This window comes from Phaethon aethereus, assembly GCF_964289735.1.
Source record: "Phaethon aethereus genome assembly, chromosome: 2".
Taxonomy (NCBI): Eukaryota; Metazoa; Chordata; class Aves; order Phaethontiformes; family Phaethontidae; genus Phaethon; species Phaethon aethereus.
The window spans coordinates 125,213,732-125,228,261 of record NC_138582.1 but is presented as its reverse complement, the minus strand read 5'-3'; the positions used below and the strand labels follow the sequence as shown (position 1 = coordinate 125,228,261).

At 38.6% G+C, this 14,530-nt stretch overlaps 1 protein-coding gene across 1 annotated transcript in view; it reads right to left on the bottom strand.

Moving 5' to 3' along the window:
* Window positions 1–2,341: 2,341 nt before the first annotated feature.
* The window catches only part of ABHD5 (abhydrolase domain containing 5, lysophosphatidic acid acyltransferase), a gene marked incomplete at its 3' end in the record, with an annotated part of 31,501 nt that continues 19,312 nt past the window's right edge, over window positions 2,342–14,530 (bottom strand). The window contains exons 3-7 of the mRNA XM_082015137.1: window positions 13,945–14,317; window positions 10,795–10,949; window positions 5,466–5,577; window positions 4,741–4,927; window positions 2,342–2,431 (exon numbers count right to left, since the gene is read on the bottom strand). Coding sequence (XP_081871263.1) covers window positions 2,342–2,431; window positions 4,741–4,927; window positions 5,466–5,577; window positions 10,795–10,949; window positions 13,945–14,317 — 917 coding nt within the window. The remainder of the gene's footprint in view (window positions 2,432–4,740; window positions 4,928–5,465; window positions 5,578–10,794; window positions 10,950–13,944; window positions 14,318–14,530) is intronic.

The following is a 14,530-nucleotide window of genomic DNA, read 5'->3' as shown; positions in this document are numbered from 1 at the left end:
TTGCTGACAAATGCTTACCGGCTTCAGTTAAATAGAAGAAAACCTAAGAACATTGAGACATTTGAAAATAAGCATTACCGTATTTTCAATGTATTTTGGATGCTTTAGCTCAACTTAGTAATTACTCTTGATTTCCAGGGCTTAATTACAACAATTTTTACAAAAGCAACATCATGTCTTAACATTAATCAAACATAACAGTTCAGATTTTTTTTTATTGTGCAAAACTTAAGCAGTAAGTCTTATTAGTACAACAAGCTGAAAAGCAAGGGATATTTAAAACAATATTCACATTCAGTGTGCAATCTTTATCCCTACTTCCATCTTCTGATGTGGAATCTAGATTTCCCATCAGTAAGTGCTATCTGAAAATACCAATAGTTTGTTTCACCTTTTGTTATTTGGAGGAGACAGAATTATTTTTGCATTAGGTTTTTACACACAATTAAAACAGCTGTTTAAGTTGATAAATACAAATTAGACACTGAAAAGGGTGAAGAAATACATACTGAAGGCATGCACCTAAATGACTGATAATTTATAGCTTATGTTCAAAAATATAACTGATATTCTGATTTTCCATTTTGAACTCAAGATTTAGCCAATAACCCAAAATTTTGTTTAAAAATTCTTGCATGTGCTGATTGAAAAAGTAATTTAATTCAAGAGTTAATTAAAATCTTTAGCTTGTTAGCTATTAAGTGCTACCAGTCAAGGCAGTCACAAAGACTGTTTGATGTTTACATAGCACCATATAGACAAATATCTCCTTCAGAAAGAGAGATGTTCAGCTGGGAACATAATCAGAGTATTTCCTGAGTATTTTAGGTATCTTTGCCTCCTTGCCTTCCACATCATAAATATGTGCAACAATTTCTTAATTTGAGAAAAAAATGCAAGGAATTCCACTGAAGCTTTAAGACGGTGCTATTATTAATTCAAATCCTCTATGTATAAAAGTATCAAGAACTCTTCAGTAGTCAATTTAACATTCAAAAGCAGATCAATAGTTTTATGTAAACTTGTTAAAAAACAAATCACCACAAAATTTGGCTTTAAAGTGACAAAGTATTTTGCTTAATATAATTTACTAAGCATGTGAAGAACTAACCTCAAACTACAGTTTCAAAAAGATGCAGAGACTGGATTATCTCTGATATTGAAATACTTAATTAAATATATAATTATATAAAGAATCTCCAAGAAATAGAATTATAATTTGTTAAAGTGGTATTGTTCATTCCAGTAATAATCCTTCCTATAAGGAGGCTGCATGTTAACTAAAATACACTAACCCGTTGTAGTTCCCAGTTAGAGAACACCAATATTCTCCCCTGCCTCTCCTCTGCCCCAAATTTACTAAGAAGCAGACTAGGTTTTTTACCTAAAGAAAAAGGGAATTATGCTCACTATTTAATTGGCTATTCTCAAGCCCTAATCAAAGCCTTGTCAACTTATCTACAATTGTCAGGTTTAGGCTAGTAACAAATCTTGCAGTAAAGTGTTAAAAACACATAGAGTAACTAACAAGCCATCTTCTGTATTTTACATCACTGAAATCAACATATCAAAATATTTATAGAAGCATGAGTGCTGGTGACATCATTGACTCTTTTATAAACTGAGCCTTCTGTAAAAGCTGCACAGATGGAAAAAGATGCCTTGATATAAATGGGAATAAAATCCAACAGAACAAAGATTTCCTACCATTGAGCCTCAATTCCTTACAATCTAACACACATATTTTAGTGACAGACACTGCTCGTTATTTTGGCCCTGTCTCTCTCCCAACATCTGCTTCATAAGCTCTTATCACTCCAATTAAAAAAAAAAAAAAAAACCCTCTTAAAATACTATATATGGAGCTCTGGATTCCAAAAATAAAATGTATAAGCAATTTCATATTCTTGTTATGAAAGATCAACTAAAAAATATAAACACTTATAAAGAAACCAAACTGTATTTTATACATTGTATCTGTATCAATACAGTTCTCTACAGTTCTGTCTGGTAGTGGAGAATTCAGCATCTTTAGAAGTTCAACACATGCAAAATTCAATTAAATTTTGAAGAAAATTCCAGTTTAAAAAGTTGTATGTAATTTCATATATGACAGGCCAATAATCTACAGACCAGTCTCAAAGCTGTACAAAGTTTGCTTCAAATCTCTCTCTACCCCCCAAAAAAGGCACTAAGTGGTTTAAGTGTGCAAATAGCTTCTCAGAAGAAACAGTGTGCAAACAAAGCCTGTTCCACTAGCTCTGCATTCTTTAGTGATTTCCTAGAGAGTATTGCTATTAAACGCTATCTACTGTATGACTTCCTGAAGAACAGAAGACAGTCAGTCCACAGAATCACAGATATCTTTCACTTTCTGATTGAAGTCTTCAGGTTGATCAGCATACACATAATGGCCTGCACCAAGGATAGCCTAGAGGATAAAGGTAAAGAAACAGGTCAAAATCACAAGAATGTAATAAACAAATAAATACATACTGGGATACGTGAAGAACCTGACTTTTACACTTTACTGACTTGATACGTTATTACTTGAAAAGACAAATTTCAAAATTGGAACTGATCTCTCGCAGTTAGCACAACTGCTGCCAGGAGGTGGTATCACACAGCCTGGGAAGGACTGTAAACGTAAGGAAAAACGAAAGCTGGTTCCACCTGTTGAAGGAACTTTGCTACACAGGAAAAGAGGGTAAACTACTGCTTGTAGCAGTAGTACTGCACACCTTCTTGGAAAAAAAAACACCATTCAAGTGGACACAAGTCACTGTGAAACAAACTTAGGAGAACATGCTTTACATATCAAACTTCTGATTCATCTTTGTCCCCCTTATTCCCCACTCAAATAGTTCTGCCAGGTTGCTCTTTAGTTCTGTGTTTGCATTAGAGAGAGCATCAAATAATTTGTATTCTCTTACTATAAAAATGATATGGAAGAAGGTACTAGGATAAATGATTAAGAAATTAGAAGCTTAAATTGCTGGCTATTTTCTAGACTTGTGGAAATTTCAACCCTCCGAATTAAAGGCTACTATGTTAAGCAGGGACAAGTAAAATCCAAACGATGCACTATATGGGGGGAGAGGGAACGCCACATTTGTGACCTGGATTATTTCACAGCAACTACATAATAAAATTAAGGGCTTAAGTTACCACAACACAGGGTGGTTACCCTATTTCTATAACTTATCATTCTCTGCCAAAACTGGTACGAAGCAAATCATCAGCACAGTGTACAGCAAAGGTACCCGACCTATTTTCTTTCCATTTTATAATCAGTCCAATATTGATTTGTATTTAAACCTGTTTTCCCCCCTCCCTCCATTAAAATACTCCCTCTTAAGTCTCTAATTGAAGTCCATAAACTGTAACTATGTTATTGTGTTAAAAAACCCCACAAACTCAAAGTAAAAATTAGAAATTAATTAGAAATAAATACCCATAATAATACCCCAGAACCTCTGTGCATTTTACCAAGGATGGCACTGCCAGTCCATGTCTCAGCCTCATGAGAACCCTTTCCCTCTTACGCTTTTTTGAATGTCCCTATAACTTCTACCATTCCAATTTTACCTTTTAGAATCTCTGTTTGGCTTGACAAAATTTTAACCTGGAATACAATGAAGTTTTCCACAGTCCCTTCTAAATGCTCTTGGCCAGGCAGAAAAATCTGCTTGAATGGTATATTCTTATCCTACAATATACTGTCCCACTTCCTAAGAGCAACTTTTCATTACAACCTTCTCTCTGCTTAAGCAGTTAAAGTGACACTTTCAGTCTGGATGTCAACATTTATGAAATGTATTCGTGCTCTTTAATGCATGTAAACAGTTTGGTAACAATGTCTTTTCTCCGAGTTCCATATCTGATGTCAGCTATAGTAAGATCCTAAAATTTTATTTGAACGACTTGTAGTATACTATCAACATCATATATTGCACACTTCTGTCCAGATAGTTCTGGACATCAGTAAGAAGACAGCTGGTGTATTCCATTTTACCACCTCATAGCACTGTAACATATATGCATATGCAGTTATCACGGCTGACTGATGTGACAATGAGTGAAGAATACTTTTAAATTAGTTTGTTTTTAGAGAAATGAACAAAAAATGCAGTGTGCACATTTGCATCAAGTTACAAGTACACACATTTTAAATGATAATGCCATACCTGTAAACAAGAATGTATTAGCTAGGAAGACAACACTAAGTATTTTTCTAATGACTTAAAGAAAGATGCTTACAAGAACCTAAGCACCATGTACAAGCCACTCATCAGAGAAAAAAAAGCATTATACAAACAGATTAGAACAGTTTATGAGAGCCTCCTCGCTATGTCATACATATATGCAGATATTAGGACTGCTGTGGTTTAAAACACAGACAAAAGCCCAGATACTTACCAGTGACCACAAAAACTACTTGTATTAGCATATTGTAGAGCAAAATATTTTGTAGAGCAGAAGACTGACTCTGCTCAAAGATCTAATTCAGCTTCTAGTGCTACAGTAAGTTTCCTTCTTACTCTGGGAACTCAGTACACTTTTGTCTAGGTTTTCCCTGATTTAGCACTTGTTTTCTCTCTCTCTGTTACAGAAATCAGAAGTTATTACCCTGGGCTTCAAATCAAAGGGCCAGCATTTCCACAGCTGGTATAAAAACCATAGATAAAATTTAAACAAATCCACACAATAAACAAACAACCGCTTTAAAAGTCAACTTACTATTGTCTTCACATACGAATTTGGTCTCAGAGATTGGATAGTGCTGCCAGAATTGCCATCTATACATGAACGTGCTCCATAGACCACAGTGATAGGAATGTCTCGATCCATTTGTGGAATCCGTTGCAGCATCGGCCTTTTTGCCCATCCATAAGGAATAGTCATGTTCTTGAAAGCTGTTTCACCACTTCAAGTAATTCAAAAGGGTAAAAACAATTAAATTTCCATTGGATCTGCCTTCTAAATTGGAGTATCTGTGCCTTTTGGTAACATGGAGTGCAATAGTACATGAGGCTGGGATTTTTTTACTATTTTAAGTTTTCAAGGTGCGCGTGTAATTTTCAACAGAAAGAGCCTATGTTTTTACCGTACTGTGTGATAATGCTTAAAAGAATGGAATGCCTTATTTTTAAAGTTTTTAAATAAATTATTTACAAATTAAACCACTTTAACAATTTTTTAAATTAAAAATCAGTGGCCAAACTCTCTCAGAATTAACACACAAGTAGTTTAGCAGAAATAGAGAATTAGGATAGCTTTTGCATTTATCAGTTTCTGGAATTCAGAAAAAGTGTAATGCTATTTTTTTCTTCAATTAATACAATAAATATTACAATGTAAAAAGAAAAGCATGCACACTGCTGCTGCCGCCATTGGAGGGAGTAGCAGGCACTCAGTAAATGAAAGACAGACTTCAAAACATACACTGGGAAACTCATACTCACCTGGGTGACTGTACATTGCAGTGATAGATATATTCAGCCACAGTGTTATCATCAAACATTGATGAATATTTTCGCTTGAAATCTGGTCTTAAACGCTGAACAAGGCTTAATCCTGTTAATACAGAAAACATTGTTAGAGTGGGAATTAGTATAGACAACTTTCACAGATTGCCTAACACTTTTTGTTACAACCCTCTAAACACATTCCATTGAAACTCGTGACTAAGCTTGATGACTTCTAAACCAATGCTTTGTTTCACCACTTGCATGCCTTATGTAAACATGATGGCATTACATCAAACAGGAATGAAACATAAATATTCTAAAAGATTTTATGCTGCACCAGAAGAGGAGCAATTCAATCCCTGCTGAATACATACAGGGAATGTTTGAGAAGGGCCACTGCAGCAATAGAAGAAACATGCAAAGGGCACCAGCAAAAGGGCTAAAGCAGAGTATCTTTCTGCCACCAGTTTAGTCTCATGTGATACCAACAACGTCTTTCTTCTTGCTCTAGCAGCACTAGGTGGGCCAAAAGCATCCCACCTTTCAGAACCAGAAGGCTTTGTTGAAAAAGCTGGGCTGTTTTTCTTCCTTAGATGTAAGTCTGTGCTCTCATTTTACAGAACAGTCTTCTGAAGCTAGTTCATCTAACTAGCGTTTAGCTGAAAGAACAGAAGTCTATGCTGAAAAACAGATGTAGAAATCTTGACATGAGCATAAGACACAATGTATTTGGTTTGTGTGGCAAGGTTTTGGTAGCAGGGCGGCTACAGGGGTGGCTCCTGTGAGAAGCTGCTCGAAACTTCCCCTATGTCCGATAGAGCCAATGCCAGCCGGCTCCAAGATGGACCCACCACTGGCCAAGGCTGAGCCCATCAGTGACAGTGGCAGTGCCTCTGGGATAACAGAGTTAAGAAGGCAGGGGAGGAACCAAAACTGCACAGCAGCAGCCAGAGAGAGGAGTGAGAATATGTCAGAGAAACAACTCTGCAGAAACCAAAGTCAGTAAAAAAGGAGGGAGAAGGTGCTCCAGGCGCCAGAGCAGAGAATCCCCTGCAGCCCATGGTGAAGACCATGGTGAGGCCGGCTGTCCCCCTGCAGCCCATGGAGGTTAACAGTGGAGCAGATCTCCACCTGCAGCCCAGGGAGGACCCCACGCCAGAGCAGGTGGATGTGGCTGAAGGAGGCTGTGACACTGTGGGAAGCCCATCCTGGAGCAGGCTCCTGGCAGGACCTGTGGCCCCATGGAGAGAGGAGTCCACACTGGAGCAGGTTTGCTGTCAGGACTTGTGACCCTGCGGGGGACCCACGCTGGAGCAGTCTGTTCCTGAAGGACGGCACCCCATGGAAGGGATCCAGACTGGAGCAGTTCATGAAGAACTGCAGCCTGTGGGAAGGACTCATGTTGGAGAAGTTCATGGAGAACTGTCTCCCATGGGAGGGACCCCACACGGGAGCAGGGGAAGTCTGTGAGGAGTCCTCCCCCTGAGGAGGCAGGAGTGGCAGAGACAATGTGTGATGAACTGACTGCAACCCCCATTCCCCCTCCCCCTGTGCCACTCAGGGGGCAGGTAGAGAATTTGGGAGTCAAGTTAAGCCTGGGAAGAAGGAAGGGGTGGGGGGAAGAAGGAAGGGGTGGGGGGAAGAAGGAAGGGGTGGGGGGAAGGTATTTAAGATTTGGTTTTATTTCTCATCACCCTACGCTGATTTGGTTCGTGATAAATTAAACTAATTTGCCCAAGTTGAGTCTATTTTGCCTGTGATGGTAATTGCTGAGTGATCTCCCTTATCTCGACCCAGAAGCCTTTCATTGTATTGTCTTCCTCATCCAGCTGAGGAGGGCAGTGATAGAGCAGCTTTGATGGGCACCTGGCATCCAGCCAGAGTCAACGCACCATGCACAAGAACTGGTATAAATTAAGAGATTTAACCTAGGAAAGCTATTGTCCCCATGCTCCCTTAACAGCCAAAGTAGAGAAGCAGGTCCCTTCGGGGCCTAGGTCAGGCTTTCTAAAGTTAAGTCCCTATTCTGAATCAATTATTTAAGAAAGAACCTTCTTCTCGTTGACCAGATGGATCTTTGGTACAAAGAGCCTCACCAAAGGCTAATCTTAGTCTAAGAGTATCATTCACCCCTGCAGAGATAGGCTCGCAGTTTACCGCTTGGGTTTATCAACTGAAAATACTGTTGTTAATCTGTGCAATTATGATGATGTCACTTCTTCCCACCTGTCCCTGGCCAAAGGCCTGGTACTACTTATGTAGACCTTGTCACAGTGATCTCTGCTTTTGTAACCTTGAGATTAAACTATTGCAACACGTCCTTATGTACGCTTTAAATGAGTTTAGAAAAATAATACAGTGCAAGAGAAAATAATTCCCTTATGAAACAGCAATTTAAGTCCTGAAGCGATTGAAGATTTTGCAAACATTTAAGAATTTGCTCTGGTGCTTGTATTTTCTCTATAGAGAGTTCAATTGCTTGACATTTGTCTTTGTCTGTCTGTCTGGGGTTTTTTTTGAACATAAACAATACAGCTGGCTTGGAATAAGAGTACCTGGAAGAAAGAGACTAATTCTGTGTCTTCCCCTGCTATCAGAATAGAGGCCACAATGTCCCCATTTCCAATAACCAGGGAACTGAAAGTTACCAAATTTTAGAATTCACTTTCTGTTTTGATTAAAAATGTTTTGTCTGCAGGTTCAATGGGAAAACCATTCTCCTTCCCTGGGAATTTACAGGGGAGAATGAAACAAGGAGTCAAGGCACCTTGGAACAAATTTTGGAATGAAATCATGCTGTTTCATTCTTGTAATGTTTATTGAAGACATCTTCAATTGTCTGGCTGATGTTTTCCATGGTGTCTATGGAAATGCTAAAAGAAATACTAACATTGAATACTCCAAGTTCTGCAGAAAGGGTGTGGTCACAGTGACATTACTGTTGTCCTGAGGAGTTTTCAAGTGTACAGCTCTAGGAATGGAATTCACAAATCCAATCTAGGCACTGAAACCCCTGTACTGTGAGCCTCTTGGGTGACTGTTCCAGATTAAGTGAAAGAAAACATGCAAATCAACTAAGTGGAAACCACCCAAAGAAAAAAGGTATCTCTGGATTCTGCCTCTCTCCCAGGTTTAAGTATCTGCCTGCGAGTCTGTTTAAATACCCATGTGATACCATCGTGATATCCCAAAGAACCTGCCTCACATTTCAGTGCCTAACATACCTTTGAACAACAGCAATTGGCTTTATAATGAGGATCAGATAGCTACAGCCTGCCCAGCAGCTTAAGCACATGTGCATGCAGAAGAAAACCTGGGTTTGGTTCAGTGCCTTCATCAAGCTGCGTTTGATGCCTACCTTGCAGCACAGTGTTTAAAGTTACCCTTCTCTAAGAACTATGCTTCACCTGTCAAGAATCACACACTAAGCTGATGATGGAAAACTTTTTTAACATGTGGAGTGACAAATGGATGAAATATATTGAAAAGCACTACCCTCCACAGCAACCTATAGGTGAGGCTAGGTTGGGGATACCTTGCCAAGACAGGGTCTGTTTCTTCAGCATGGTTTTGATTGCACTGACTTGCCAAGGGAGAAAACTTCAGCTTTGAACTCTTCCACATGTATTGATTTATGAATGCATTTGTTATTGAATAAAAGGCATTAAATCGGTGCTTATCACTCAGTATGCTTCAGCTTGTTTTATTAACTGAATTAACATTTTACTTTTAAAAAAAGAAATCTGTCTGTACAAAACATATTGCTTGTCTGAAAAGCTAATTTTGTCACACTCCTGAAAACAATCAGAGATCAGCATATTAAAAGATATATTCTATAGAAGGAGATTTAGGAAACAGATGTGGTTTAAATGTAAACAAAGCCTAGAAATTACTTCAGACTGAATACTACAAATGATGAAGAGGTGAGTTAACTGTCACTTGTGAGGGGCCTGAAGGGTATCTTTTTCCAAGCCTCTCCAGCAGATACTCCTGTAGTAGAGTACTACAGTAATAGACAGATAACCTCTTTCCCCTGTAGAAGGAATACATGTGATGAATTTCTTTGATCACACCCTTCTCCCCATTCCCCCCATAAACTAAAACTGTAGTATTGTTGATCATCTCTACCTAGTCCTAGTATTAGGGTATATAGAGTTTAACTAACATCTCATCAGTGCTGCTGAAGAAATGTAGAAATATGAAGGACAGACTTCCTCACTCATGCAGGACACCAATGAGACCCACAAAATTTGCTAGAGTAATAAGAAAATGGCTAAATGAACCCAGTTTCAATTTAACTTCCCTATACTCAGGTCAAAGACAAATGAGTTTATGACAGACTGCCTTCTCATGTTAACCGAATTTGGAAATCCTGTTTGTCCATCAAACTGCAGTTGGAAGGGAAACTAAATGGACTGTGACCGGAGGCAACCAGAAAAAAACCTTTTCTCATTCATGCCTCTTTGTCAGGCTTCCCCAACAGATGTCCACATAATCTGACTCATTATAACTGTAGCCTACAATAATATAACGTAACTTGCTATAAATGACCATGCTAGTATTTCTAATAGAAAGAGCTTGCCCTCTTGTCCTAAAGAGTTCATCTAGGGAACTAAAGAGTTCATCTAGGGAAGTGATTATGCCCCTGTGCTCAGCACTGGTGAGGCTGCACCTCGAATCCTGTGTTCGGTTTTGGGCCCCTCACTACAAGAAACACATGAGTTGCTGAAGCGTGTCCAAAGAAGGGCAACGAAGCTGGTGAGGGGTCTGGAGAACAAGTCTTATAAGGAGCGGCTGAGGGAACTGGGGTTGTTCAGCCTGGAGAAGAGGAGGCTGAGGGGAGACCTTATCGCTCTCTACAACTACCTGAAAGGGAGTTGTGGTGACGTGGGTGTTGGTCTCTTCTCCCAGGTAACTAGCGATAGGACGAGAGGAAATGGCCTCAAGTTGTGCCAGGGGAGGTTTAGATTGGGTATTAGGAAGAATTTCTTTACGGAGGGAGTGGTCAAGCATTGGAACAGGCTGCCCAGGGAGGTGGAGTCACCATCACTGCAAGTATTCAAAAAACGTGTGGACGTGGCACTTCAGAACATGGTTTAGTAGGCATGTTGGTGTTGGGTTGATGGTTGGACTTGATGATCTTAAAGGTCTTTTCCAACCTTAATGATTCTGTGATCTTCCTTCAACCCCTCCCACTTTCTCCTCCAACTCTTTTCTCTGTGGGTGATATGCGCTTGCAACAAAGCTTATCTTTATGTGGTATGTGCCCCGTGTTTATGTTTAATGAAAACAGAAACGGTATTTAAGAGTAGCTAAAACTCACCAAAGGGTCCTGCTATCCTCAGCCCAGCTAATGGATTAAATGGACTTAATATAGCTCCTAGTGCTTTAATCCAGATTGGAATTGGTCTTTCGTGTTCAGCATTGTCAGGCCTCTCTGGAAAACCCCATGGCTCCACTAAGATAAGATGTTTGACCCTGTTGGCAAAAAAGGTTCAGAGGTTTAGAATACATTAATTTTTCTTCAACTGAGTACAACAGAAACATGCTATCTGTGGACTACACAACCTGTTTTAGTCACTTCTATCATAGTGGCTTATTACCTAGTTTCTGATTCATCAATGGTTTTGCTTTTGATTGCTAATCAGAAAGACACTGAATTGCAACTAATCATATGTATGAATGCCAGGAACTTGGAAGCTCCTGTCACAAAGAGAAAATCAGTATTCAATAGATACCCACGGTCATAGACACATGAGAAAAAGGCCAGCCTTTTCGAAATAGCCTGATCTATATACTCAGTCAATATGATTTGCAGGAGCAGTTTAATTTGAGAGAAAAGATAATTGCATCTGTTTTCATTTAAGTAGAGTTGCTAAAAGTCTTTATTTTCCAAGCCATCTAAGATCTCTGTTGTAAGAAGAGATGCTATTTATCTGAAAAATCATCTTATCAAAGTAAAATTTGAACTGAGAGAGACAGAGCAAAATTAGCAGATGTTTTCTAAATTTATTGATTTTAGGTCATGAAAGAAACGTCAGAGAGACAATTTATAAAATTATTACTCAAAGGAATGTCAGTACAGAGAGCATAGTAGAAGTCTCCAGCACGTGCAACTATCAATCACTGTATGCTGCGAGTCCCCTTCAAGCAAAAAATCTATTTCATCTTGGTAGATTGGAATCGCCCATTTCCACTTAATCCCATAACAACACCTACTCTAACTGTCCTAGATACTGCTGATTTCTGAAAAGGTGACTCAACTATAGCTTTGCATATTTAAGGTGACTTTCCATGCCAGCTTTGTCATCTTTACTTTCTCCTTCATGACTTCCTTCTCTTTCAAAGGCCTGAGATTAGATATTTAATACAGCAGAGTTCTTAGTGCCTAAAATGATGCCAGAAGTGATTCCAAAGGCTATTTCTGGACTATAATCAGTTGGGAAACCAAAAATTTGTGCTTGAAATGAGGGGTTGAAAAGGATTAAGCTCACAAAGATGTTTCTTGGTTGTTAGCTCAGCCATGAGCGTATTTGCACACAGCAGCAAACACCAAAAGTAAGAGAGGATAGGGTAGAATTTAACTATACAAACCAAGCAGGAGAGATTAGAGGCTAAGGAGCACAAGCAATGAGGAGCCATTCAGGACAGCCACACATTCTGTGCACAAACTATGGCATTAAACTTAATGCAGCAAACATATGAATAAAAATAGACTAAGCTTTTTTCATGTTTCCTTTCTTAATACTTTCCTTCTTATTTGGCATTTCTCCTTTTGGTAATCAAGCCTAAAACATAACCCAGGATAATGGGAAGTTGGCCATGAGAATCATTACGGCAGTCATAGTCCAGAAGTTGTAGTATTTGAAAAACATGACCCACTACCACCCGGGAATATTCTAAATGGGAATCTTTTTGGATTAGTAACCTCAGATGTCCCATGAACAACTTTGGTACAATGTAGTAAATGAACGGATCATCTATGCTTGGAGGAACAGATCTACTTGCCTAACAATATGTATCCAGAATCCCTTAAGCCTCTAATGCATTGTTAGATAATGTGGCTGAAAGCTGTGCTATATTTATATTTATACTTGAATCAATACTGTCTTAAGATCCTACCAGTCAATTTGTTAATTTGATGGTATTAGTTTAATTTCAGAGAAACATCAGTAATGTGACAGCACAAACTGGAACATCCCCAAATTAATTAACCCCAACTTACGCACAGTGAGGCATGAAAACATAAAGTGTCACTTTTGACACAAGTCAGCAGGGGGCAAAAACAATATCCCATCCCACAGGGATGGGAGAGCACCGTTTATAGATACCTCAGAAAAATGTGTAAGGAACTTGTAAGTGATCTCTACAAGAAACTAACTACAGTTAGCTAAAAGTTGCTATATGTCCAAAAGAATAACAGGTTTACATCTCTAGAGCAGAGGATTGCATTTCCTCATTGCAATTCTGGATGTAGACACATGCCTACTTTTACACATCATTTCCAGCTGCAGGTGCCAGCTGTCATTCACTTGGAAAGAAAGAGGCAAAGTGTCTTAGGAAAAAGGATGTATGAATTTATTTCAAAATCCTCAAAATGAGAGACAAAGAAATGTATATAGTATAAATCAATGTGAATATAGAAGAATAAGATATTTGCTTTGCATAATAGAGAATCAGCCACACAATGTAGAAAGCTAAACTTATATTCAGTTTTTCACAGGAGTCCACTCTGTATATCTAAACAAAAGCAATGTCCTTTTTTGATACAGAACAACCTCAGTTGGTGGGATCCTAGTTCACCAAGGGCTATATAAACAGACTATATCAAAAAGAGAGACAAATTACTAGTTTAAGGGGAAAAAAATGGATTAGCTGTTGGCCACAATGTGGTGGAGAAAATGCTGATGAAATACAATTACAGCACTGCCGCAGCTGGGTTGTTTTGTAAAGAAGAAATATAAAGTGGCATACAGACAATTTAAATCAAACAGTCACTGAAATAATTTGGTATCAGTGTGCACCAGGCTGACTGCTAGCATATAGGCATAAATTACCTAGGGGAATTATGTTCAGAAGTTTAATAATATGTCATCCATAATAATGGGAAGTTTGGCAGAAATAGGCCTATTTTCCCTTCACAAATCTAGGTTTGATCAGAGTTGTCACAAAACATTCACACATAAATATGGTCTTTGCTGTTTCGCCTTATGACATGGCAAGGGGGTACTGAACAAAAACAAAGAGGTACAGAAAAGTCAACAGAAGCATGTTTACCGTACCTACTTATTTCTGTTCACCTGGAAACAAACCACACAATTAATACTTGGGGCTTAAAATTCAGTATCGTTTCTTTAAATCATCACAGTCATTTACTTAAAGATAATCCATAAAGAGCCTGATGAAATAAAATCTGTGTTAAAATCACTAGTCAAATACAGAAAAGGAATTCCTTCATTCCTTTTTCACATACCTTGATGGGTATTTTAATGAGTAAGCAGCAGCCAGGAATCCACCTAGGTTGTGTCCAAGTAAAATCATTTTTTCTAACCCCACCTCCTTTCTCCATTCTTCTATGGATTCCACAAACTGATTTTCTGCTTCCCGAGCATCAGTGTCAAAGTGTGGTCTACTGCTACGTCCAAATCCCAAGAGGTCGAAAGCATGAACGGTCCTGTTCTCACAGAGATCATCAAAATTCAGAGCCCACAGTCCAACACCTCCTCCAAACCCATGCAGGAGTACAAGCGGAGTTTTATGTGAAAGGTCCGGAGAGAATGTCACTGTCCATATTTTATTTCCATTAGATATATACACATATCGTTTATTGTATGTGCTTGCAACACCTGAAAAAGAGTGGGAAAAAAGGATACTGCTAGACATGTCTGATAAAATATGAAGTACATTCTATGGAAACCACTGTTTTAAATAGCAGGTGTCTTTCAAAGGAGAGAGCCTACCATCAAATATCTAAATAAAGGAACAATGAAAATCTAATTCAAAACCTGACTATTTCATCACAGAATAGAAGACATATTTAAAAACTTCTCTGATGATGT